General features: G+C 54.2%; 1 protein-coding gene across 2 annotated transcripts in view; it reads right to left on the minus strand.

Moving 5' to 3' along the window:
- Positions 1 to 3,762: 3,762 nt before the first annotated feature.
- Positions 3,763 to 24,925, minus strand: part of RPN2 (ribophorin II) — a 54,071-nt gene continuing 32,908 nt past the window's right edge. The window contains exons 10-18 of one of the 2 annotated variants that reach the window (XM_056121187.1): positions 18,897 to 18,988; positions 17,154 to 17,268; positions 14,103 to 14,297; positions 12,766 to 12,852; positions 10,867 to 10,962; positions 9,563 to 9,638; positions 7,561 to 7,690; positions 6,324 to 6,371; positions 3,763 to 4,110 (exon numbers count right to left, since the gene is read on the minus strand). In XM_056121187.1, coding sequence (XP_055977162.1) covers positions 4,098 to 4,110; positions 6,324 to 6,371; positions 7,561 to 7,690; positions 9,563 to 9,638; positions 10,867 to 10,962; positions 12,766 to 12,852; positions 14,103 to 14,297; positions 17,154 to 17,268; positions 18,897 to 18,988 — 852 coding nt within the window. In that variant the 3' untranslated portion in view covers positions 3,763 to 4,097. The remainder of the gene's footprint in view (positions 4,111 to 6,323; positions 6,372 to 7,560; positions 7,691 to 9,562; positions 9,639 to 10,866; positions 10,963 to 12,765; positions 12,853 to 14,102; positions 14,298 to 17,153; positions 17,269 to 18,896; positions 18,989 to 24,925) is intronic. The other variant, XM_056121189.1, reaches the window with a different exon arrangement.

Below are 24,925 nucleotides of genomic sequence, written 5' to 3' on the forward strand. Positions count from 1 at the left end.
CCTGCCCCTGCCCCCGAGAGAAAGGCTGATGGTCCCTTCTCCAGAGGCAAGGATGGAGAAAAAGGGGCAACAGCTGAATGAACAATACCCCCAGCAGACCCCAACCCGTCCGCCTCTGGACCCCCACTTTCTCTTTCCAAGGCCCGTCCCCACAAAAGCACAAGCGAAGGCGCTCTCAACTTCCAATTATGTTTTCAAATGCAATAATGACCACTGGGACTCGCTCCTTTGGTTTTCGAGGTGAACATGATTGTGAAGGAAAAGACCGGGGCTGGAGCGATAGCACAGCGGGTAGGGCATTTGCCTTGCATACGGCATACCCGGGTTTGATTCCCAGCATTCCATATAGTCCTCTGAGCACCGCCAGGAGTAATTCCTGAGTGCAGAGCCAGGAGTAACCCCTGTGCATCACCAGTTGTGACCCCAAAAAAGCAAAAAAAAAAAAAGGGTTAATCCTCTCCCCGCATAGGGGCTGGAGCTTCCGGTTCCCTGGGGTGTGCAGAAGCCCCAGTGAGATTTATTTCACCTGGCAAGCTAGCCGTGACGTATTCGATATGCCAAAAACAGTAACAACATGTCTCACAATTTGTTGTGAGACATTACTGGTGCCCGCTCAAGCAAATCGATGAACAACGGGAGGACAGTGCTACAGTGCAGTGCTACTGTTCGAATAGGGCACCTGTCGCTTATAATGCTCATCGCTGATGTCTGCCTTGAGTTCACACAGGGCTCCCCACCCTGGACGTCGACTGCTCCCCATCGCCACCCTGTGGGAAAGGCAGAGGGGGGGGGGGAGAGGGTCCGGGAACAAAGCTGAGAACTGCTTCCTGACCCCAGGACTGTGCTCTGGGGTTGCCTTAAGACCCCAGGAGTGGGAAAATAGAAAAAAAGCAAAAGCCTGGACCCAGTGCTCCTGCAAACACCCACCGAAATGGCCTTGGGGAAGGGTGTCGGCGCCAACTACAGCAAACGGGGGGAGCCTCGTTCCAGGCCTGGTACCATGTGCTTCAGATGTGACCTCAGAGGAAAATCCAAAGCAGGTCCGTTAAGGCTCAGAACAGTGCCACAGCTCCCTGGAGGCCAGGCCCAGGTGCTACTGCAATACGAGAACCCAGTGAAGTGGCAGAATAGACTTGATTTCTGCAGAAAGAGTGAGACTTCTGCTAGAAGCACTCAATAGAGCCAGGGCAAGTGGGCTCTTGTAGCCAAGGAGCAGAGTGTGTGTGTGTGTGGCAGGGGGTGGAGGGGGAAGGGGGCGCTCTGTAAGACACCAGAGGTTGGGAGACGGGGCTTGGGCCCGGATCGCCTGCTTCACATGTGGAAGTCCCAGATCCGAACCTGGTCTGTGGGATACCCACTGGGAGCGGCAAACGCTCAACATCACGAGGTGGGGCCCCTCCACTCCCCGAAGGACTAAGCATCAGACTAAGGGATTAGGAATAGACACAATTATTTTTTGGGAGGGGAGTGTGGTTATACTCAGGGGATGCTCAGGGCTCACCCCGACTCCACACTCAGGGATCGTTCCTGGTAGTGCTCAGGAACTATTCGGGGTGCCAGAGGTTGAGCCCAGGTTGGTTCGTGCAAGCCAAGTGCCCTACCAGCTGTACTAGCTGTCCAGGACTAATAAGGGGACTCTGGCTAACGCAATGGAATAGGATTCTCACTGAAGATGGGTCAGGGGCTTGGACATCAGCAGGACGATGGAGAGGCCCCGGTCAGTAATTCAGATGATGTCCAGGATGGAGTGGGGTGGGGGTGCGGGTGGGAGTGGGGTTCTGGTCAAATGATTAGTGAGGTACTTGCTAAAACTCAATTTTTCCCCCCGGGGGGACAGGGTAGAGAGGCATGATCCCACAACCACTGGAACTCAGGGAACCTGCACCCACTATCAGAGGTTGAATCGGGCTGGCCACATGCAAGGCAAGTACCTTAGCCCCCGAACTCACTCTTTTAATAGTGGACTCATCACTGGTTTTTAAATTTAGTTTTTGCTTTTTGGGTCACAACCGGCAATGCACAGGAGTTACTCCTGGCTCTGCACTCAGGAATTACCCCTGGCAGTGCTCAGAGGACCATATGGGATGCTGGGAACCGAACCTGGGTCAGCCGCCTGCAAGGCAATGGCCTTACCCGCTGTGTTATCGCTCCAACCCCTCATTGCTGCTTTTAATGACCATTGTTGATGTTTGTCTTGGAGTTCACATGGGGTTCCCCACCCATGACTTCATCTGTGCCCCATCACCACCCTGGGGTCACTGAGTGTTGCATAAACTAGGAGTCTGGCCTCCTGTCAGCTCCAGCCTCTCCAGACCAACTGGTTCCAGAGGCTGCATCCAGGAAGACGCCCTGAGGCTGGGCCAGGGAAATCAGAGAGGAGTTCCACCCTCTGCAATATCCTGGCATAAAATCCAAGTTTCCCCCAATTTGCCACTGGCTTGAAAATAAAATCTACCCACTTGACCACAGCCCCTAAAAGGTGCTCGTGCTCTGGCTTCCAAGGATGATCTCTTGCTGATGACGCCCGCAGACACGGCCCTGATCAGCTCAGCCACGCCTCCCCCTGCAGCTCCCCAGCCCCCAGTGGCATTTCCTCAGTGTGTGTCCTGGGACGCCCTCACACTGGGCACTGCACTCCCTTCCCTGTGTCCTTCCAGCCAGGGCCGCCTGCCCACTGCCGGAGCTTGGACCCCAGCAGAGCCTGGCCCCAAGCAAACTTCTGTGCTGCTCTATTGCTCCAGGGCAGCGTGGCGCCCCTCAGCCCAGCAGCCCCCCTCAAGGATGCTGCCCCACGACCCTTTTCTGCAGCTGCTCCGTCTAATCTCAGGCCCTGCGCTGAGGTCTGCCAACCCCCTCCACGATGTCTTCCTGAATGCCCTGGCTTGGCTGGAGATGAAGGTTGCCGTGGGTGGGCCTCCCAGTTCTCTCTCCTCTCTGGGCCACTCCATCCTGGGACGCCCTAAGAAGGAACATGAGGAGTGGTCCCAGAGCAACAGGAGGCGTGTCACTGAGCACCCTCAGGCATTAAGTAGTAACATCCCAAAGGCAACTGGAGGAAGTCAGGCCCCTCACCCGAAGCCCACCAGCATCCCAGGACGTGGTAATGGCAGGTCTGTCGGGCTGTGGAGCGTGTCTGCATGTCCACTGACCGGCCACACTTCAGTTCCCATGTGCCACATGACCTCCACATCCTGGTCCTCCTCAGGGGCTACGCCTGGCTCAGAGGACTCTAGGGGGTGCCTGGGATGGAACATGGGCCAGCAATGTGCCAGGCATGAGCCCTGCCTGCTGTCGTATTGCTCTGGCCCCTCCAAGGGGGGGGGGGGGGTCTTTTTGTGTCCTGTTGCTATGGGCCACACCTGGCAGTGCTCGGGATACTCCTGGTGTGGTGCTCAGGGGACCATATGGCATTGAAGATTGAACCTGGGCCTCCCATATACACGGCTTGTTTCTCTAGCTCTGGAACAATCTTCTGGGCCTCCAGGGGCACCAGTGCTGAGACGTGTGTGTCTTGCGGGGTGGGCCTGCCTGTTCCCACTGCCCAAGCCAAGGCAAAGAGGCAAAGGCAGTGGGGCCCACGGATCTGACAGGAGACTGCCGGTGAGGAAGACAGGACACTGACCATACAGGGAATCCCCAAGCGTCCCGTCGAGGGGAGGCAGGGAGGCAGCCAGCACGGAATGGCCTGGAGACACCCGCGGTGTCTCAGTCAAGGCCTCCTGTGAGGCGGGGCAGGGGGCGAGCAGGAAGTCTCAGTCGCTCTAGAGCCTCAATTCTCTTTATTCCCAACAGCCTGCGCCCAAGTTTCAGCTTCTCAAAAGCCACATCTCGGGTCAGTCAGGAAGATTCACAGCAGCCTGCCAGGGCACCAGGCCAGAGAGACAGTCGACCTGGGCTCAGGGCTATCTCCTCTGTGCTGGGGAATCACAATGTGATAATGACAATGTGATAATGACAGGATAATGACAATGTGGACTTTGCCCCTAAATAGAGTTCCTTCCCCGCCCCTGCCCAACTCCTCTCTTCAGACCGAACTGTTCTTGACTTCTTTTCTTGACATTCATTTTAGCTTCTAGGATTTCCTCCGTCTTTTGGAACTAATGTGCCGTTCTGAAAGAAAACGGAGACAAATACGAAATCAGGGAAGGTTTCGATTTCCTTTTTAGTTCCCGGTGTGACGGCTGGGACAAGGCTCGGTCCCCACGCTAAGGTCCCATTTATTAGGGCACCGTGACTTAACTCGCCATTCTGCGCAGTTAAGCCCCATTTTGTTTCGCCAGAGTTAAGAGAGCGCTAGTTCACACGGAAGCCGAGAGGAGCAACGACAGCAACGACAGGGGGCCTGATGGCAACTCGGAAAGTGGGATGAGACAGGTGACGCGGGCACACCTCACGGGCAAGGCCACAGGACAGTACGTTTCCACTCAATGAGGAAGGTTTCAAGAATGTCCATTTCGACCCCTGGCTCCATGCCACCTGGGCCCTCCACCTGGCCCTGGGCAGCTGGAAAGAGGACGTCCTGAACATCCTGGTCAGAATCTGCACCACCTTCCTGCCGTGGGGGGCGAGACCGAGCACCCAGCCGCACCAGGATGCTTAAACGTGGGACTCAGCTCGCAGGAAAATTCAAAGAGGGGATAAAACACCCCCTCAATCTCCATATTCCTTTTTCCTCTGAGCTGCCTTTCTCCAGACTCCAAGAGGCGGCAGCGAAACACAGGAACAAAAACGGCACCTCGACGGGCACTGTGCCAGCAGGCGGGGACAGCACTAGGCAGTGTGGAGGCGGCCTGCGGGCTCCACGCCAGTCACAGGCCCACAGGCCCACACCTAACCCCGAGGGTCACGGGAGGGCACCTAAGTCCCCAGCAACACATGCAGGACGTCCGAAGTGTTCCCGTGAAGGGGACAGGTGAGGCCAACTAAGAACCGTCAGCAGGAGCGGCCCGGGAGCCTCGGACTGGGCAGGAAGCTGCACCCGTCTGTCCCGGCTCAGGTCAGGGTCACTCAGCTACGGGGCCCCGGTCCTGAGGACACCAAATCCCAACCTCAGGATGTCCCAAGTGTCCAAATGAGCAAGTGACTTTCTCCTCGTTCAAGCACTGGCATAGGTTGCAGAGTGGAGGCAGGCTAGCTACAGAGCAAGAGATGAAAGCAAGGCAGTTACTCTAAAGGGGTACAGAGCTTAGCATCAGGCAAAAAGCAGTCTCGGACAGAGCGATCCGACTTTAGGACAAACCCTCATGTCTACAGCTTAGGAACGGGGCGGGGAGAGGAACCGACCATCAAGGAGCATGGAACGCTTCGGAATGTGCCAACAGTCTGCGAACGGACCAAGGTGGGCGCTGCCACCTGCACACTGTACAGCGTTTGCCAACATCAGTGTGGCACGCTGAAAGCGTCCATTTTAGTACACGAGTTAAGCCTTAGTCGAGACTGAAAAATAAAAACCAAGGTAGTTCCTCATTGTGCGAGGACCAGATATCCCCGCTCACGTTCGCACAGCAGTGAAAGAGTTTCTGCAGGCCATGCTGTATTGACCCCTTTCACTTCCCGAATATTGGAAATTGGAGCCCTTCCTGGCTCTGGCAGGGAAAGCTACCTCAAGGCCAGGGGTGAGAGGGAAGGGGCCGTGAACTTCCCTCCCCTGGGTGGGTGCAAGGTCCGCACAAATAGGTCAGAGACACAGGCAGGAACAGATGGCGCAGAGCCTGAAATCCGGCCGGGCTCCTCCCTCGGAGAGCCTGTGGCCCCTGGGTCAGAGGCTCCTCGGTGAAGCGTCACACATGCCCCTGCCTTCCCTCCACCCCAGCCAATGTCATCATCAGCGGTCACCGATGGAGCCGTCCTTTGATCGGCTGTTATCTGACCAAGCCCCTCAGCCATTCAGTCGCACCAACGACACTGCTGGCTCAACCGGGGAGGGGTATTCCAGAGGCCTGGGACAGTGGCCAGGTAGTGCCAGCATTTGCCACAGAGCCATCACCGAATTAATTTACATGTTTTTAACGGGCACTTTCTGAAAGGCAAAGGATGGGTCTAGCTGAGCCTCCACTTGGAAGTGAGAAGCCCACAGGCCAGGGTGGAGACTACTCCTGGCAACTGCCCCCGGAGCAGGTGCAACCCAGTGGGGGAGGGGGTTTGTCCCAGCTCCGTTACAACCTGGCCTGGGAAGGGGGAAAAGGCCTCCGGACTCGGCATTGGCTTCGGGGGTGGGGGGGAGGTGCGAGGGGGCTGACAGCTAGACAGGGTGACTGACATGCACGCGGTGGCCAAGATGGGGCCGGGGCCTGCTGCCGGGGTGAGTCACCCCCCATCTTTACCGTAGTGTCCTATATTTTGCCAATCTACTGCTCTGCTCTGCAGCGATCCTGCCAAAGGAAAGAGGATTTGAGAGTCAAGAAAAGGAAGAGTGAGGAGAGGAACAGGCTGAGGAAAGAAACGATCACCACACCACCAGAGTTCCCGCCAGGACAGGGCTGGGCAGGGGCCGCCTGTCCAGGGCCCGAAGAGCGCCCCGAGCGCCCCGGCCCAGGAGACCGGGGTTTCAGGGGACAGGGGACCGGAGGGAAAGCAAAGGTTTTAGAGCCCCATTGCCCCTGGCTGCGTGCGCTCGCGTGGGTCACTTCCGGGAGAGAGCATCCCTCGGAGCACACGGGATCTGCTCGGAAAGGCCGGAGGGGCCCCTGCGCCTTCTCGGCTGGCCAGGGCTGCTGCAGGGGTGAAGGGGGGCTCTGGTGGAACCTGGACTTCTCCCGGGACAGTGGGGAGCACATGCTGGGGCCGGCCCCCTCCCGGGAGTGCTCCCCGGAGACTCCTGAGCCGTGCCCTCCCACACCGAGAAACCCCCGTGGAGCCCCGTGGCGGGGGGGGGGGGGGGAGGGGGGGGGGACACGCCTCTGAGTCACATTCTTCCAGCAAGTCTGCAGAGGCTACAGCTGGGAGTGTGTTAGCATCCCAGGGCGAGGGCAAGGCCGGCCTTCTCCGACTGACCTTTATGTGGCTGAACTCACCCCGGTTCTAAGGGAGTCAGATCAATGAGAAATGCCGCCTGCCCTTTAGAGCGGGCCCGACTCGGGTCGGAAAGGGAAGCTGCCAGCGGGCTGCCCGCGGGGAGGTGCATGTGCAGGAGCCTGAGCTGGCTCCCAGTTTCTGCGGAGGAAGGATGGACCGCAGGCTTGGGGGCCGGGCCTGGGGGGTCTTTTGGGGGGCCGGAGAAAGGGAGGAGGGCAGAGGAGCAGCAGCCTGCGCGTGAACGGCATCTTCTGCCGGATGTTCTAATGAGTTTAACTGTCACCCTCTAATTATTTCCCTCTCTTCCTAATGTGGAGGGGTGCGAGTGCTTGTGGTTTTAACACTTTTCAAGCTGATCACAGTTTTCTTTTTCTCCTCCCCGTGTTAAAAAGGCTGACACTGTATCCGACTGGATTCAAATGTCAACCTGGCTCCAACGGCTACGAATCCATTTTGTCACGCGCCCTATTCAAAGAGCTGGGAGGAAAAAGCTGATGGCCACCCCTAGTCCCACTCGGTGTTCCGGTCACTTGCTCCTGGGCTTACCTCTTCACTGCCTGCTGGGCCAGCATCCGGTTCCCGGCCAGGAACGTCACGCTGCCCAGGATGGCCAGGTACTTCAGTGTCTGGAACATGTTGAGTTGAGTCCAGTAGACATACATGAGGCCCAGCATAGCTGCAAGGACAGGGGCAAGGGCAATTGAGGGACAGAGCCAGTACCAGGGACAGCAGGGCTGAGTGAGCAGGCCGGCGCAGGACGAGGCCGCGGGACGCTGGCCTGGCCCATCGCTCCTTTCAGTTGACACCTGCCTCTGACTGCGCCACCAAGAAATTCACTGGCAGAAAACAAATCTCAGCTACCCCGACTTCTGTGTTCCACCTTTCTGCTCCTCTCTTTTGTGTTGGGGCCTCGCCCCGCGGTGCTCAGGGTTCACTCCTGGTTCTGAGCTCAGGAATCACTCTTGGAGGAGCTTGTGGGATCAACCCTGGGCTGACTGTGTAAGGGAAAAAAGCCTTACCCATGGGACTATCGCACCAGGTCCTTCACTCTCTTTTCTTTAAAGAGTCATTTATTTATTTATTTATTTTTGGGTCATATCTGGCAATGCTCAGGGGTTACTCCTGGCTGTGCTTGGGGAACTATATGGGATGCTGGGAATCGAACCTGGGTTGGCCATGTTGGCTGCGTGCAAGGCAAACGCCCTACCCGCTGTGCTATAGCTCCAGCCCCCTATTTTTTTAAAATGTAAATGACTGTATATAAATAATCTCCTTATACCCCGCCCCCCCCACATTCTGGGGAACCACACCCATGGTACTCACTTAGGGGTTATTCCTGGCTCTGTGCTCAGGAGTGGCCCTGAGGGGAAGGGGTGCTCAGTGGACCCTAATGAGGTGCCAGGGATTGACCCAGGGCCGGTTAAAGGCCACTCAGACCCCTCTCCTCCTAAACTAGCTTTCTGGCCTTATTAAAAAAAATTTTTTTAAAAACAATTTTTAAGGATTATTTTGCCATCCTGACAGGAAGGAAACAAGGAGTGATGTTCAGTGGAGAAGGCTTGGAGCTGGGTACAAAGTTCCCCAGGTCAGGGCCAAAGTGACAGTAGAGTGGGTAAGGAGCTTGCCTCTCACACAACAGACCCAGGTTTGATCCCGGCACCCCATTTGGCCCCTTGAGCACCGCCAGGGGTGATTCCTGCATGCAGAGGCAGGAGTAATCCCTGAGCATGGCAGGGAGTGGCCAAAAATCCCCAACACACGAGTCCTCCATCCGCCCTCCCGGATGGATGAACAGACGACAGCAGGGCTGCAGTGCCAGAGGCCGAGGGCCCCGGTGGCAGGCTGAGCAGTTACTGACCGTCCCCAGAAAACCACAACACACTTGGCTGAGGCTTCCAAGGAGCTCGTCTGTAGATGTTACCAACCCCACGTGAGACCCACGCGGGCAGTGGGAGCCCTGAGGGAGCCGAGGCAACAAGGGCAGGACCCCGAAGTGTCGGGGTGGGAGTCAGGTGCCGGCAGCGCCTCCAGACTCAAGAGACGCCTTCCTGGCCTGACCACCTCCCGCCCTGTTTTGTTTCGGTCTGACGTTCTCCAGAGCACAGCACAAGGAGAACGTGTCTGCGTGCGGGAGGGACAGTTTGCTCCTGCCTCCGGGCAGCCACCAGCAAATGTGAAGATCGATACGGTGGAGAAAGATAACCTTTGGAAGCAGCATCCACGCTCGTCGCCCAGGAAGGCGGCCCAGTGTAAGGATACGCTAAGTGAGTAATCTCTGGAAACAAGCAGGGCTATTAAACGGGGGCAAATGGCCTGCTAACAGCAGCCCCGGACAGTGAAACCCAATATAATGACAGCTGTTAGGAGCTGATGGACCAACCAGGTTTATCATCGTATTAACTGTCCTAAAAGGCCAGGAGGAAGAGGGAAATGTTATGCTATTAAGTCATTATAGTTAATAGGTTGTGGGTCTACTTAACAGGGCCTCTGCGGGGACAGGCTAAATGTCAGAGGAGGTTAAATGAAATTAGCAGCCCCGGGCACTTACCAGCATGTCCCAGGTGAAAGATAATCGTGCTAGGAGCAAAACTGAAGTTGGAGATGTTGGCACCAATCCGGATCCACTGAAGGATGGAGAGAAATAAATTAAAAAGACATTAGAACATGAAGGGGAGGCGACGCATGCCGTGTTCGATGCTAATCCAATGAGCAGCCCAGGGGCTCAAAAGTTCTGGCGGACTTGAAGGACAGGGAGTTATTCCAAGTGACAAGCACCCTATTCGAAGTCCTTGCGGGGAAAATCTCGTTTTCTTCAGGAAGGCATCCTGACATCTGCTCTCAGTGCGTGCGCTCAGGTAACTGAACCCCAAATGCCACTTTTCATGACCGCAAACCTTGAAACAGATGAAAGCAAGATGCTCAAGGGACACAGGCTGCCTTGAGGATGAAGCAGCCGGCAGCGCCACTGACTGCTCTGAGAACCGTGAGATCAGACCCGCGGCAGCTTGTGCTGTGGCCACTGGGCATCTGGGAGCTGTGGTCCTAGGTGCTCCGAGGGAACGGGGTCCACACCCTGCTCTGCCTCCTCAAAGCGTTGGCATGACAACCCCAAGACTGAGTCAGGCACACGGGCAGGTTTCCGAAAAGAAGCTCTCGTGAGTTACCCAGGCAGTCCTCAAATACTCTCTAAGTTACTTATAACTTAATTTAAAAGGGACAACCCCCATCTCCACCCCCTACCCCTTAATGCTGCTGGCTTTTTTTTTTTTCCCTGTGGGGGAGTTAAGAAACAAAACCCAACACTGAAGTATAGAAAATAAACCTCCTTCCCCTCCCCAACAGGTCCTCTCCTTAGAGGTGGCCCACACACAGATCAGACTCTGGTGGGGGTTTGCACTCGGAGGATATTCTGAGTTGGGGGTCGGAGCCCTTGCCTGCCTCAGGCGAGGCACAGCAGAACGGAATCTATCCGTTCCCCCGGTAAGCCGCACACCATCGCTGAATGTGCTTCCATGAGGCCTTCCCACTCTTTCTGGCTTTCTGACCCAGCCTGTGCTCTGGGCCAGCTGGCGGCATGGGCCTCGTCTGTCACACATGACCCGCCTGAGCACGCCCTTGGAACATTACTCCCCAGACACTGCTATCACTTCTCATAGCTTTTAGGTATTTTCTCGTGCCCCGAGCTAACAGACCCGTGGAACTGGAGTTACACTGCAGTGCTGGCCCACTGGCTCAGGTGGCAGCTGCTGGACCCCCTTGGGGCTTTGCCGTGGCTGAGAGCACAAAGGGACGGCTCCATCTGCGGAGTCCGGCGCCGGCCACGCAGGGCTCGTGCTCGTCACAGCTACTCACCAGAGCAAAGAGCAGCAGCAAGGGCGAGAGGATGAGGGCGGTGAAGGTGTTGGACACCACCGTGGGGGGCCTCTTCTCCGGCTCTCGGAACAGGTGCTGCCAAAAGAAGACACACCGAGGAGAGTTAAGAGCGCGCCCGTCCTCGCAGCGGCTGCCGCCTGCACTGGAACCACAACATGGAGAACGCACAGGAAGGAAAAGTATCTCCCGGAGGCTAAAAGCCCGCATGGCCTCTTCCTTGGCTCTGCCCTGGCGCCTGGACTTCAGAATGCTTCTGGGTGCCCGAGTGGCACAGCCACACGCCGCCACCCCACTCAAGGCCACTGACTGGTGCGGACCTCCCTCCTAAAATGTAACAGAGCCTTGTCTGGAGGTTTCCAAGTCCAGCATCCCTCACCCCAGCCCCAGTTCCCCGGTAGTCCTAAAGGTTCTCCATTCTCACGCTGCCTGATGACTGGAACCTAGCTGGAAAGCCAGACAAGCATTTGCTTCCTATTTCCTCGTTCCTGCTGTGCCACTTGACAGCAGGTCTCTGGGAAGCTCATGCAGCGAGGCCCCACACTGCCAGCCTGGGTCTAGGGAGCGCTCGATTGCCCCCACGGATCTATCGGCTGTACAACCAGAGGCGAATGGTGTTGGCAAACGGTGCTCTCCCCGCTTGGGGGACCCTCTCCCCAGCCTGCCTCAACACTCCTCCTCGGCGCCTAGCTGGAAGTTGGGGTGGGAGGACAACGACAATCCTGCAAAGTTTGAACTGACCACTGACTGCGCATTCTCCCACATCTGGTTTGGGGGCCACATGCCTTTGTGCTCGGGCACCATGCACGCTGGGGTGAAGGGTCTCTAGCAAACAGAGCCTGCACCCCCTCCACCGAGCTTTCTCCTGCTGCAGTAGAGACCTCCTTCTAACGCCCACTCAACGCCATCTTTCCTGCGTGCAGCGTCTGGACAACTAGGCTCCGTGAGGCAGTCGGGTCAAGACGCCTGTCTCCAGGTTTTCAGCTCAGGTCCCTGTTGGTCCTGCTGCCTCCGTGGGAGCAGATGCGGCCATTGGCACCTCCCTGCAAACCACTCAGCACCCAGCTCCCTTCATCACCCTTCGAGACACGGCCCTGCATCTCCTGCCTGGACCACGCCCGGGCTGCCCATCTGCGTTAGTTCATAGCCACCACCACGCCCATCTGGCGGGCTGCAGCAGAGAGCTCCACTAGTCTCTTGCTCTTGGGCTCTTGCATTTCCCCCCTCGAGAATGAAATGGGATTAAGCAGTCTGCCTTAAACACGGCAACCACTAACTTCGTGCTGGGTTTCCATGGAAATACAGCAGGATCATTTCTCATGACTGCAAAACAGCCCACCGGGACGATCCACCTCCGCTTCCTTACGCAGTGCGAAAGGAATTCAAGACACACTCTTTTTTCGGTGAGACACTTTCCCAGCCTGTTCTCCGTCCACCCCTGTCGCCTCTTTTGGTCTTGAGGCCATGCCCGGGGCTGGGCTGGGCTGAGCAGGGACCACTCATCTCAGGGCTGAAGGAGGACTGGCCTGGGGCAGTGAGACCTGACCTGGATACCCCAAGAGTTCGACCACCCAGCCCTGTGCGGTGGCCTATGAGCAGTGGCTCAAGGGTGGGACCTCCTGTGTTTTGGTTCTGATTTGGGGTCCCCCTGCTGACTTTGGGGTGCTCCCACTGTCTTCTGGGAGCCAGTGACCAGGCTCCGCTCTTGGGGGCAGTGGTTGTAGCGCTAGGATGGGACTGACCGGGACACTGACTCAACTCACAGTGGGGAAGACCCAATGATCAAACACATCAGCAGGCGACCATGGCCCAAAGTCCCCCACCAGCCCTCAGTGTCCACTCTACATTCTCCAGAGAATCAGAGAAGGCCTCTGGAGATACCTGGATTTCCTGTTTGGGGGTGAAAAGGTTCTTGGACAGGACGGTCGACGGAGCATCCTCTTCAGGGAACTTGATGACCACATCAGCCTGAAAAGAGAAGGGCAGTGTTGAGTGGCCTGAGGTGGGGAGCTCCTTGGCAGGACAGGGCTTCACGACCGTGACGGCGCCCGGGAGGGGACGAGCCATGAGCAGTCCCATCACTGCCGCTTCGTCAGCTGGGAAATGAAGGTGGTGGGAATTTCAAGAACAGAAGTATCTGTTGACAGGGCTTCTTAGAGTGAGAGTTCTGGTTTTCTTACCGGTCCAGTGAGCCCCAGGGAGCAGCTTAACTCAAAAATCCCAGCTGGTACCCGGGCTGTTACAGGTGGCCACCAGAACTGCTCAGGGCCCCTGGGAAGTGTGATTTAGTCAGGAGGAAGAAGGAAGGGAACGGGCTCTCCTACAAGAAGCAGCCGAAGGTCAGGAGAGGAAAAGGAGCCTGAGCAACACCACCCGGAAACACGGCCGCCCCTGTCTTGCCGAGGGAGCCGGCCGCCTTTCCCGCAAGCTCCCGACCTGCAGCCTGGCCCCGTTCAGGAGCCCTGGCACAGTGAACCCACAAGCCCGAACCCGAGAGCTCTGTGAGTCTGTCTGCAGCCCATTCCCTGGCCATCTCCCCTCAGTCCCAGGGGCGACTTGGAAAAACCCCCAGCATTCTTTCAACCCCCAACTCCGATGCCGCGTCCTGGAAGCAGCTTTCTCTCGTGGCACGAATCAAAGCTGAGCTGAGGTAGGAAGCCTGAGCCAGCGGTGATGCGCCGCACCCAGCTTGGCTCCTTAATGTTCCACACAGCCGAGGGACTCTGAGTTCCGCACGGGACGGGCGCACCACCTGCCTCCCCGGGAAGGCCCTTCCTGTCTCCAGCCCAGGAGCTGGGGCACAAGTGTTTGTGAATCCGCCCCCCCAGCGTGTTACTGTAGGATAAAAACCTCCTTCCAGTACCACTTCCACGGACTTCTACAGAACACTGGCTGCCACAAGGACAGACTTACACTGTTAGTCACTCAACCACTGTTTGGGAGGATGGGGAGTTGGTGTGAGTGGCTTGGGGGCGCTCCTAGACAGTGTTCAGGCTACTCCCAAGGGGGCTGAACAGGTCATGCTAGGGCCCGAGGTGGTGGGAAGGCTTCACCAGGGTGACCCTGGCCTGCTTGGAGGAGTCAACTGCTTCCAACCCACGACTATGGGCACATTGCTTGCTGCACAATCCCTTCCCATGCAGGGCCGATCCTCGTCCCATGGCAGGACAGGGGTGCAGAGGCCCCACGCCTGGGTCAGGGCACACCCCGGCACCTACCACATTCCACAGGATTGGGTTCTTCAACGTGGCATCGCCAATAATCAAGTAGAGAGTGTAGGTGCCGGACGCAGAGTCAAACTCCAGCTTTCTCTCTGAGGTGTCGAGCTCAAATTTGTACACATTCTTGCTGTCTGGTTCAGCAACGAACACCACTTCCTGGCCAGTTTTCTGGTTGTGGAGCCGAACAAATGTCTAGATGGAAAGAGAAGGCGATTTTTCATCTAATCAGGTCAAAACTGGTTCAGGCCAACCATCCTGTCACTGAGGCACGGGATGGGGAGGGGGGCAGGGATCCACCCCGTGGCTGTGTGGGGTTCACAGGCCTGCCTGGGAGCAAGGAGAGACGCCAACCCACCTAACCAACCTCTTTTCTGTGCAGAGAGATCAGAGGTAACTTTCTGCAGCTACAAGGGAGGAAAAACAAACCAAAAAAAGTAAGACAGAGGCCCAGACTGTTAGCTGTCTGCTACAGGAGGGGGAAGGCCCAGTTTGTGGATGATTTAAGCCCTCTGCCATTGCTGTGATTTCTTCTCTCTGCCAGCCTTTTGGTCACTTTGCTGCCCAATTAACTTCTTTACCAGAGGGTGAAAAGTAGGGAAATGGGGTGGAACTGTAAGAGTTCTGTTTTCAATTTCCAAGTGCCTCCAGCCACAGGTTCAGTGGAAGCAGAGTTCCGATCCAGGAGAGCAGCCTCGTGTCAGACAGAGCCCGAGCTCTGAAGAAAAATCTGGACGCACTGACTTATTAGCTGAGCAGGCTCCTTAACCTCCATGGACCTTGCTGAGACACGGGGATGAACTCCTAATTGTGGTGCATCAGTTAAGATGATCAAGGGCCCGTGCCAGCACTTAGCACAGGGTCTGGAGAACAGCAGTTAGTTTGCGAAGAATCGCTGATACTCCTCTCAACTGACACTGTGAATCGCATCCACCCAGTTCCCCCCTCGCCCCGGGCCGCTGGTGTAAGAAGCTAAGATCTGGCTGGAGACACGCAGTGGCTTGCAGCCCCTGCCTCCATGTACGGTCAAAGCTGCCACCCTGCTGCGTCCAATGGATGGCAAGATAGAGGCACATCCCTGGCATGCACGATTGTGACCTGTGTGGCCGAACCGAGAGTGCATGCCGGCAAGCACATGTGCTAACACCAGAGCACAGGAGCGGGAACCTCAGTGACCACCATGGCCAAGTGTGTGCACTCCACAGCCGGGCATGCACACTTATGACCCCAGGTGACTGCATGAACAGCAACGACTACGAAGGGAAGCAGGTAGAGGGTGAGGGTGAGTGTGAGTGTGTGTGAGTGTGTGTGTGTGTGTGTGTGTGTGTTTCTATGAAAATTAAAAACTATATACTGGCTAGAGCAATAGTATAGCAGGTAGGACGTTTGCCTTGCACACAGCCACCCCGAGTTCCATCCCCGGCATCCCATCTGGTCCCCCAAGTACCGCCAGGAGTAATTTCTGAGTGTAGAACCAGGAGAAACCCCAGAGCATCACTGGGTGTGACTCAAAAAGCAATAAATAAATAAATAAATAAATAAAAACTACATACTGAGAAAAAAATAAACCAAGGTTACTGAACATTAGGAAACTTTATAGTCACTCCAGCAGAGCTTCTCTTTGAACTGTTTCATAATTTAAAAAAAGATTTCAACAAGGCAGGCAGATGTGTTGCCATTTTACAGATTATAAGTAACATTGTGTGAGCTGCCATGGTCAGAGGGAATGTTGAATCCACAGAGAAAATACAAATCTCCTTAGTTCCTCTCAATCCGGGCAACAGACACCCACCATGAAAGCACCCGGGGAGCGGCCTCCAGTTTGGCTGCAGCAGCGAGCCTTGGCCAAGAAGGGGATTTGGGAGCTGGGATGGCTGCGCATGGGTGGCGGCCAACGCCACTGCCACCTTGGGTGTCTCTGAGCCACGGTCCCCACGACAGAGCCTTAGAGGAGGCCGGTATTCAGCCAAGTCACGCGTCCTCACCTCTCCCTGCCTGAACCCCAGTCCTCTTGTTTCACTGGCTACTGCTTCTTTTTGTGTCTTCCTTTCTTCCTGCTGCTTGAAAAATCGCTCCGAGAAGGGGCTGGGAAATGCTAAACAGCGGAAACGCCGACAGTTCAGTCCCCACTACTATGTGCCCGAGTTTGGGGGTGGCGGGGAAGGAGGTTGAGTGAGGCGCTAGGGCGGTGACCTGGAGGCAGAAGCAAAACACCGAGAAGTTCCCAAAGAATCCCAGTCCCGTGCACTGCTGGGTCGGCGGGTTCTGGCGAAGCCTATGGGCACTCGAGGACTGACGCCAAGACCCCTGGCTTCTGCCTCCTTGGCTGCTTTTCAGCCTTAAGGTATTATTGATCGGGATTTCCTCGACACAAGACCTCCGGGGCTGGGCACAGGGCGGGCCTGAGCATCAGGGGCTTACAGAGGTGTCTGACAGGACCAAGCCCACACCCATTCTCTGGGGGAAAGGGCATGTTCTGAATACGGTTTCACTCTTGAATTATTATTCCAGAAAATTAAAAAAAATATATATATATTTTAAGAAGACTATTCTTTCATAAAACAATGGAGGTGTCAGTTCCAAAGGGCTAGTCTTCAGATTCTCACAGAAAATATCTGCTGCTTTGGTCAGAATAAAAGATGAGGCTACATGCACTGCTTTTGTTTTTCACTGAAAAAAAAAATATTTCATATGGCCGAAGTGATAGTACATTGGGTAGGGAGTTTGCCAACCCTTGGCCAACCTGGGTTAGATCTCCAGCATCCCATATGGTCCCCTGAGCCAGGCAGGAATGATCCAAAACAAAAAAACAAATAAATTCAATCTCCCATCCCCCAAAACCCCAGAAATAAAAAACTTTATGTGACAGTTGGCCTTAAACAATGTTCAGATATGTATGTGTGTGTGTGTGTGTGTGTACACGCGCGCGTGCACGCGCGCCCAATCGTCCACCCATCTGTCCTGAAGTGTTCTCCAGTGTTCTCTTTCACCGTAGTGCCCGGAACACAGGAGGGTTTCCATTTGGGAGAATTGCCCGGATTTCGTCCTGACCTGGTGAGGAGTGAGCTCAGTTCCCGTGTTCACGTCTACCAGCTGGAAGAATAAGGCGAAGTTCTGGTGGCTGTCTGCGATGAAGGTGCCCTTGGCTTTGGCCGGGTAGGTCACTCTGCAAGGGACATTCAGAGAACAAGTTTTCAGAGAGGAGCGGCGGTCTCTGAGCACAGAGCAGAAAGCACAGACTTCAGTCTCGGCCTCCTCCCACCCAACACAGACGGAGGTGGGGAATGATTTGCGGGCAGTGGGGGAGACTGGACGCACACAGTCGGGACTGAAAGGCAGGGATCTGGGGGAAGGGCTCTGTGTGCTCCCACTTCAAGCACCTGAGGGCACCAGCACGACCAAGTTAGGGAGCACAGGGGCTCCCGCGGGCGCCTGCAGACACACAGGATGCGCAAGGACTGAGTGGGCAGGACCAGAGACAGGAACATGCACAAGGTCGTGAGGCCAGCAGGGAGGAGCACAAGGTCCTTAGGGCCTTTTCTTTCTTCTTTCACAACTCCTGACAGGGCTGAGGGGCCACAGGGCGATGCTGGGGGACCATGTTGGTGCAGGGATTTGATACATCATCACGGCTGCAGCCACAGGCAAAGCAGGGGCCTTAACTACTTAACACACCATCATCTCTCTGGCCCCAAGTCTTTTGTTTTCAGAGTGCTCCACTGTTGGTGCCAAAGAGCGAGCTCCAGCAGAGGAGAACATGCTTAGCACATGCGAGGCCCCGAGTTTAGCACACGTGGCCCCTGAGCACTGCCGGGGGTGCAGCCTAGAGAAAAACAACAGCAAACCCCCCCAAAAAAAACAAAAAGAAAACAAGGGTGGTCAGAGAGATGGTACAGAGGGCAGAGTGCTTGCCTTACACACACGGCTGACCCAGGTCTGACCTCCAACACACGACCCCAGAGTCCCACCAAGAATGATCTTTGAACGGAGAGCTCAGGAGAAAACCCTAAGCACAGCCAGGTGAGGCTCCAAAGACCAAACAAACAGGACCCAGGAAACTCTGTCTTCTGTCCCAGACTCACTCTCAATTAATTTTTCTGCCTTTTTTTTTTTTCAAGAGGGAAGGTCACATCAGGCGGTGCTCCGGGCTTACTCGTGGCTCTGTGCTCAGGAATCACGTCTGGTTGTGCTTGGGAGACCATCTGGGGTGCTGGGAATCTAAACCCAGGTCAGCTGCATGTAAGACAAGTGCCCTACATGCTGTATTTAGTCTCTGGTCCCAGAAACCAGGTCTTAGACTTGATGAGAAAGACCTCTATAACTTGTCCTAAGCTGGGATTTTAGGTTAAGAAGGCCAGGGGAGAGGCTGGAGAGACAGGACCGTGGGTAGGGCCGTGGCCTTGCATGCCGCTGACCCAGGTTCCATCCCCAGCACCTCTCGTGGTCCCCTGGGCCCCACCAGGAGTGATTCCTGAGTGCAGAGCCAGGAGAAAGCCCTGAAGGAAGCCAGGTGTGGTCCTCCAACAAACGAACAAAAAGAACAAAAAAGATGGTCGGGGGAACAAAACAAGCAACATGGTTCTAGAACGCCCCCTCCCCCCCATTGTTTTATACTTAGGTGAGGCCCTTTCTCTAAGACCCCCAATTCCAAAACATGAAACATGCTCAGAGACACCTCCTCCAGCAGACGTTGTTCCCACCCCACTGCCATGATCAAAATATTCAAGCCAGGGGCAGAAGGGCCAGTCCTTAGTGACTTCAATACTCAGCTGACCCAATCTTCATCCTACCTACCGCGTGGTTTTGGGTGCAATGCTCTGATCCTTGTCGACGGTGGAGAGATCAACATTTGTGATGCCAACTTCAGTCGAGATCTTGATTCTGAGCTAGAGTCATACAAAGGAAAAGTGCCAAGAGAAGCAGTGAGTAGGGTCTGGAGCAAAAGTACAGCAGGGAGGGCACTTGCCTTGCATGAGGCCCCTAGGGAGACCCTATATGGTCCTCCAAGCACCTCCAGGAGTAATTCCTGAGCGCAGAACCAGGAGTAGTGCCCTCCCCCCCCCAGCATCGCTGGGTGTGGCACCCAAACAAACAAAGATAAGTAATGAGTACACCAGAAACAACACACACACACACACACACACACACACACACACACATACACACACAGAGTCCATTTTTTTCCTACTCCTTTTTGCCTGGTGGGGGATGGGCATGGGCCAGACCTGGCAATGCTGAGGGTCTCACTCGGATTCCTGAATGCAAAGCATGAGTTCAATCAAGCTCCCCTGCTCAGCTATCTCTTTGGTCAAATTTTCTACTATTTCTACTATTAATGATGAGCAAAACCAGGAAAAAAAATTCTAGGAAAGGAGTCTTCATGATTATAATCAATTACCCACTCATGGATTACAAACACACACACACACACACACACACACACTTATGCATCAGCATACCCAGGCATGAGGCCTGGGTTTGATCTCACATACCACAAAATTAAACAAATAAATAAAAAAAATACTCTTGTCTTGTCTTGCTAAAAGGAGAGTCTATTACTTTACTGCCAACTGTCTCCGACTAGAAATGACCAATAAAGTGGCCATGTGTGACCCATGGAGTGAGTACCCGCTGAGGTCACAGTGTGCTTCCAGCACAGTAACCCGTCGCTGGGAGCACCATTCTAAAACGTTTGTTCATACTGGTTTGGTCATTCCTGTATGATTACCGCATGATAATAAAGGCTGTGAGACTGTTTTCATTAAGAAAGAAAAAAGAAAGAAAATTCTCAGAGAGGAAACAAGCTGAAAGTTGACTTGATGGGAAATTCTGGAGTTAGAATCTAAGTCTGAATGTACAAATTATGCAAACCCCAGGCACTTTTTTTTTTAATAAGCAAACATTGATCTGTAAGCCTTCCAAATATTTGATAAGCTCGAATGTAATGCTGAAGGAAATCCTTGCCAAATCCACTGGCTTGTAGTTTAAGCCAGATCCAGGGGAAGAAAGGGAGGGTGGTGCAGATAACGGAAGCGGGACTGCAGCTCTGGCAGTTTCAAAAATGCAGTTTCAAGGTGTGACAGTGTCAGATCAAGGTCAAAGGAGAAAAATTAAAAAGGGATAAGGACAACTATCAAGAAAATCCTTTTGGCAGCCTACTATTCTGCCTCTATAACAGCTATTTTGCCTCAATTATCAGGCTGAATAGGAGTGTTCTGTTTTGCTTAAATTAAAAAAAAAATGGGGCTGGAGTAATAGCATAGCAGGTAGGGTATTTGCCTTGCACGTGGCCAACCCATGCTCAATTCCCAGCATTGATTCCGAGCACTGCCACAAGTAATTCCTGAGTGCATGAGCCAGGAGTAATCCCTGTGCATCGCCAGGTATGACCCAAAAAGAAAACAAACAAACAAACAAACAAACAAACAAAAAACCCCAAGGCCTAGGGCTGAGGAGATAGAGCACTAACGCACTAACGCTACTGACTGACTTTATTGGGAGATGGGGAGGGCTCCCAGGTAGAGTGGCAATGCTTGGGCCCAGTGGTGCTGGGGGCCACCTGGGCCATACCTCGTGGTGTCAGGGGCTTCAGTATCAGGGATCGAACTCACACATCCAAGATAGAACACGCCTGAGCGTGAACACCCACCCCACAGGCAGGACACGCTGTGGAGATCCCTTTCCAAACACCCCCGAGAATTCTCTGGAGTCCTTACGGGCAGAAAGACACAGAAACAGTGTAGTGCATTGCCTGTCCCCAGGGGAAGCACATTACAAGGGAAAATGACGCAAGCCCAGATCGCTGCTTTCATGGAGGGACAGGCAAGGTGCCTCGGAAACACACAGCAGGAACTGTGACCCGAGACACAAAGCAAGAGGTGGCTCTCCAGGCTGGGCAGAGGCGGGGGGACCCCACACTGTAAAAGCAATCTGTCTTTCAGGGTGAACCGCGCTGCAATTTTCATCAACATTAACCAGATAATTCCCTTTTCACTTCTGACTTACCCTCTTAAGGACCCACTCGGTTTGTAAATGTGATCTTGAAATCATTACTCCACTTAAAAGTCCATCAACAGGAGACTAGCTCAGTAAATAATGGGACACGAACCCTCTGACGATGGAGCGATTACAAAGGACACAGTGGGTCCTACGGCGACGCAGACACACAACCTTCTCCCCTCCGATACAGTCGCTGATCGACGGGCTCAGAGTTCGTGCCACAGCCCGTTGCTGGGTGCTGGTGACTCTACTTCCCCAGTCCTGCGAGACTCTCAGATTTCATTGTGAATATTCCTGTCCTGGACTCACCTGCTCACATCTTTTACTATTTCTTTAAAAACAGACTATCTGGGCCAGGGAAATAGCTCCTCTGCCTGGAGCATGTGTTCTGTGTGCAGGAAGCCCAGGTTCAACTCCCAGCCCCCAAAGATCCCCCTGCACCATCAGGAGTGACCCTGAGCACCAAGTCAGGTCATCAAGCCTGTGAGCAGGGGTGGGTATGGTCCAAATTACAAAGAAATACAAATAAATAAAATCAAAACCAAAAACTGCCAGAGGCACCTGAGAGCCAGGGAAATGGCTTTAAGGGCGAGAGTGAGAGCACAAGCTTGACACAGGAAGATCCTGGGTTCGACTCCTGGCACAGCCTGGTCTCCCGAGCACTGCTGTGGTGGCTCCAGAGGCCCCAAGCACTGCTGGGACAGAAAAGCAATACCAAGCTGAGTCTGCCTGAAAGCAGCCGCTGAGCACTATTCAGGAGCCCTTAAAACAAAACCAAGCATCTGATGGATGAGCACCTGCGTGATAGGCTGCCCTCCCTTTTGTTTGCTGTTTTCCTTGGGGGGAAGAGACCACCTTAGGGACTGGCCCAGGGCCTCAGGCATCCAGAGTGTGCTTTAAGCCACATCCGGGGCCCTACTTCCTTTTCTGGCTCTTTGTTCAGGGGCCTTTTCTAGCAGGACTCCCGGCCTCCAACCCAGCCCTGAGCCACCTCTTCCCACCTCCTCTATGGACACTGATATATTAAAAAGTATCACCCCAAACTAAATAAACTAAATTTAAAATAAAATAAATCATACACCAGCAAACAACAGTACCCCTCCAGGAACAGGATCTCAGAAATAATCACTCCTAGGCCAGGGATGTATCTCAGTGGCAAAGTTCATTAATGACGGGTGCGGAAGGGGATGGATGCACACAGACACATTTAAAGACCTGTGTAAGGCACCTCAGTGGTCATAGCGATTAAAAAAAAAAAAGACATGAATTTTCCATTGTTTGCATTGAATCCTGACTCTCAACTTCAAGGAAGCCCAGAGTCTAATAACGCCTGTTGATCAGGACTCAGCCGTGTGCTTATTCGACATGAACATCATAAGCATTCCCGGGCAACTCAGACACCAGGAATGACAAAGGCAAACGGCAGGGCACTCATGTCATTTCTGATTTCCTCTACCAGCCCTTAACCAAAAGCCCCCGAGTTAGCGCTCTCTTTGTAGCACAGACAGCGCACAGGGCTGTTCTTGAAGGGAGAACAGTTTAAGTCAGTTCTCCTGCTCCCAAAAGCCTGCTACAAACATGTCTCTGGGAACACTGGAAAGAAAAGTGGTTTTTTTTGGGCTTTTTGGTTCACACCTGCAATGCACAGGGGTTACTCCTCCTGGCTCTGCACTCAGAAATTGCTCCTGGTGGTGCTCGGGTACCACATGGGATGCTGGGAATCGAACCCGGGTAAGCTGCGTGCAAGGCAAACGCCCTACCTGCTGTGCTATCACTCCAGCGCAAGAACTTTTATGCTGCTCTTTGAAGGCAAACTGGAGGAAAAGTCCTCCTGTCTTGATTGACGCCAAGCTGTACAGAGTCCAGGGTTGACTCTTCAGCCCAACACCTTTTATTATTATTTTTTAATTAGTGAATCACCATGGGTACAGTTATAGACTTACAAACTTTTGTGCCTGCGTTTCAGTCATACAAAGATTGAGTACCCATCCCTCCACCAGTGCCCATTCTCCACCACCAATGGTCCCAGCATCCCTCCCACCACCCCCACAGGATTAGTTTTTCTAATGGAAAAGAGACGCGTTGAGCAGCAGCTCAGCCTGTGACACCATGAATCACCCTCGCCTGCCCGTGCTGCACACCACGTACACCTCAAAAAAATGCTTTAATGCCAGGAAATGCAGTCTTTCTGGGAGTAATAGCTGCCCTGTTTAGCTCATTATGGTCAAGAATGATGGTACATTAGGGGCAATTAATGCTAATAAAAGCATCTGAAGCCCTTGCTTCTGCGACAGCAAGGCCCAAGCCAGCAAGCACTATTACATGTCCTCCACCCCCCAGTTCCCGCTAATGTGCTCGGACCACCCGTGGGCATCTCCCGGGCTGGCAAATGGGCCCTGCTGACAACACTCCGGAGGCTCTAGGTGGGAGGACTGAGGTTACACAGACCCCGCCAGCGCCCACACATGTGCGCACGTACACGCACAGACCTCCACGGGGGGAGGGGGTGGAGGTTTGGGACGCTCACACCATCACCGAGAAGGAAAATGACAGTGGCGCCAATTAGGGTCTGTTCCCATTCTGTGAGTAAAAGCTATTAGCTGTTATTTCCGCTAATTTGTACTTAAAATAATTTTTCTAAGGACCACAGAAACACCAGGTTTTATATTGTTGAAAAACCAAGCTGTTGGAGTAATCCAGAAGACACCACAGTATTGGTCTAAGGACAAAAATATAGAGGAACGCAAAAAAAAAAAAAATTGATCGCTCATGCTTATGGTCAACTAGCTTTATCCACGGGGTCCACCTGGGCACGCTCAGGCTGATCTAGTAGTGAGAGTGGGGCAGGCTGCCAGGACACACCTCGCAGTGGCAGGGAGCCAGGCAGTGAGCACGAGCCTGATCACTGAGCTTCCCCTCAGCCTGCTCAACTGATTTTTGGCAAGGATGAAGAAAATATAGCAGGGAGGGGTGAGAGAAGTACCTGTACCTGTACTGTACAGGTACAGTACAGCCTTTGGCAGAGCTGACCAGGATTCAAATGTTGGTACTCTGAACACTACCACAGTCTCTCCTGAGCTCTGTCAGGTGTGGCCCCAAATCAAAAACCAAAATGACAATCAAAGTCATATATGTGTAGCAGAATTTCAAAAGCTGACACTGGAATAAAAAGGCCCAAATCTGGGAGAGAGGGGAGAGGAGTACTAAAGAAGTACTCAAGGGGCTGGAGTGACAGGACAGCGGGTAGCACGCTTGTCTTGCATGCAGCCAACCTGGGTTTGATCCCCGGCATCCCATATGGTCTCCTGAACACCACCAGGAGTAACCCCTGTGCATCGCCAGGTGTGGCCCCAAAATAAAACAAACAAAAATAAATAAATACCAGAGAGCTTAAATTCAACCTAAGGGTTTTCTTTCTTTTTTGTTTTTCTCTTTTGTTTCTCGGGTCTTTCTTTCGCCCCTATACCCAGGTCGGATGACCGATTTGCACATCAGGACTGCTACGGACCTCCACCAGAGTTTCCTCTGGCTTCGCCCTGAGGGGAGCGGGTTGAGCTTTCCTCCCAGCCCCGACCAGGGCTCCGGCAGCCGAAGACCTCCAGGACCAGCCACCACCATGCTGAGACCACTCTCCGCACACCTGAAGGTACTGGCAGAGGGACAAATCCATGCGGGTTCCGGGGCCGAGATCTCCCAGCCTACTCGGATTGGAGCCCAGCATCCTCCACCCAGATCCTCCAAATTCCAGTAGGCGGGGGTCACACCCACCACCTGGCCCCCTGGCGCCGTGTAATCCCATCAAGGGCCAAGACTCAGAGACTATA

The sequence above is a fragment of the Sorex fumeus genome, unplaced genomic scaffold (genome assembly GCF_029834395.1).
Source record: "Sorex fumeus unplaced genomic scaffold, SorFum_2.1 ptg000044l, whole genome shotgun sequence".
Lineage (NCBI taxonomy): Eukaryota > Metazoa > Chordata > Mammalia > Eulipotyphla > Soricidae > Sorex > Sorex fumeus.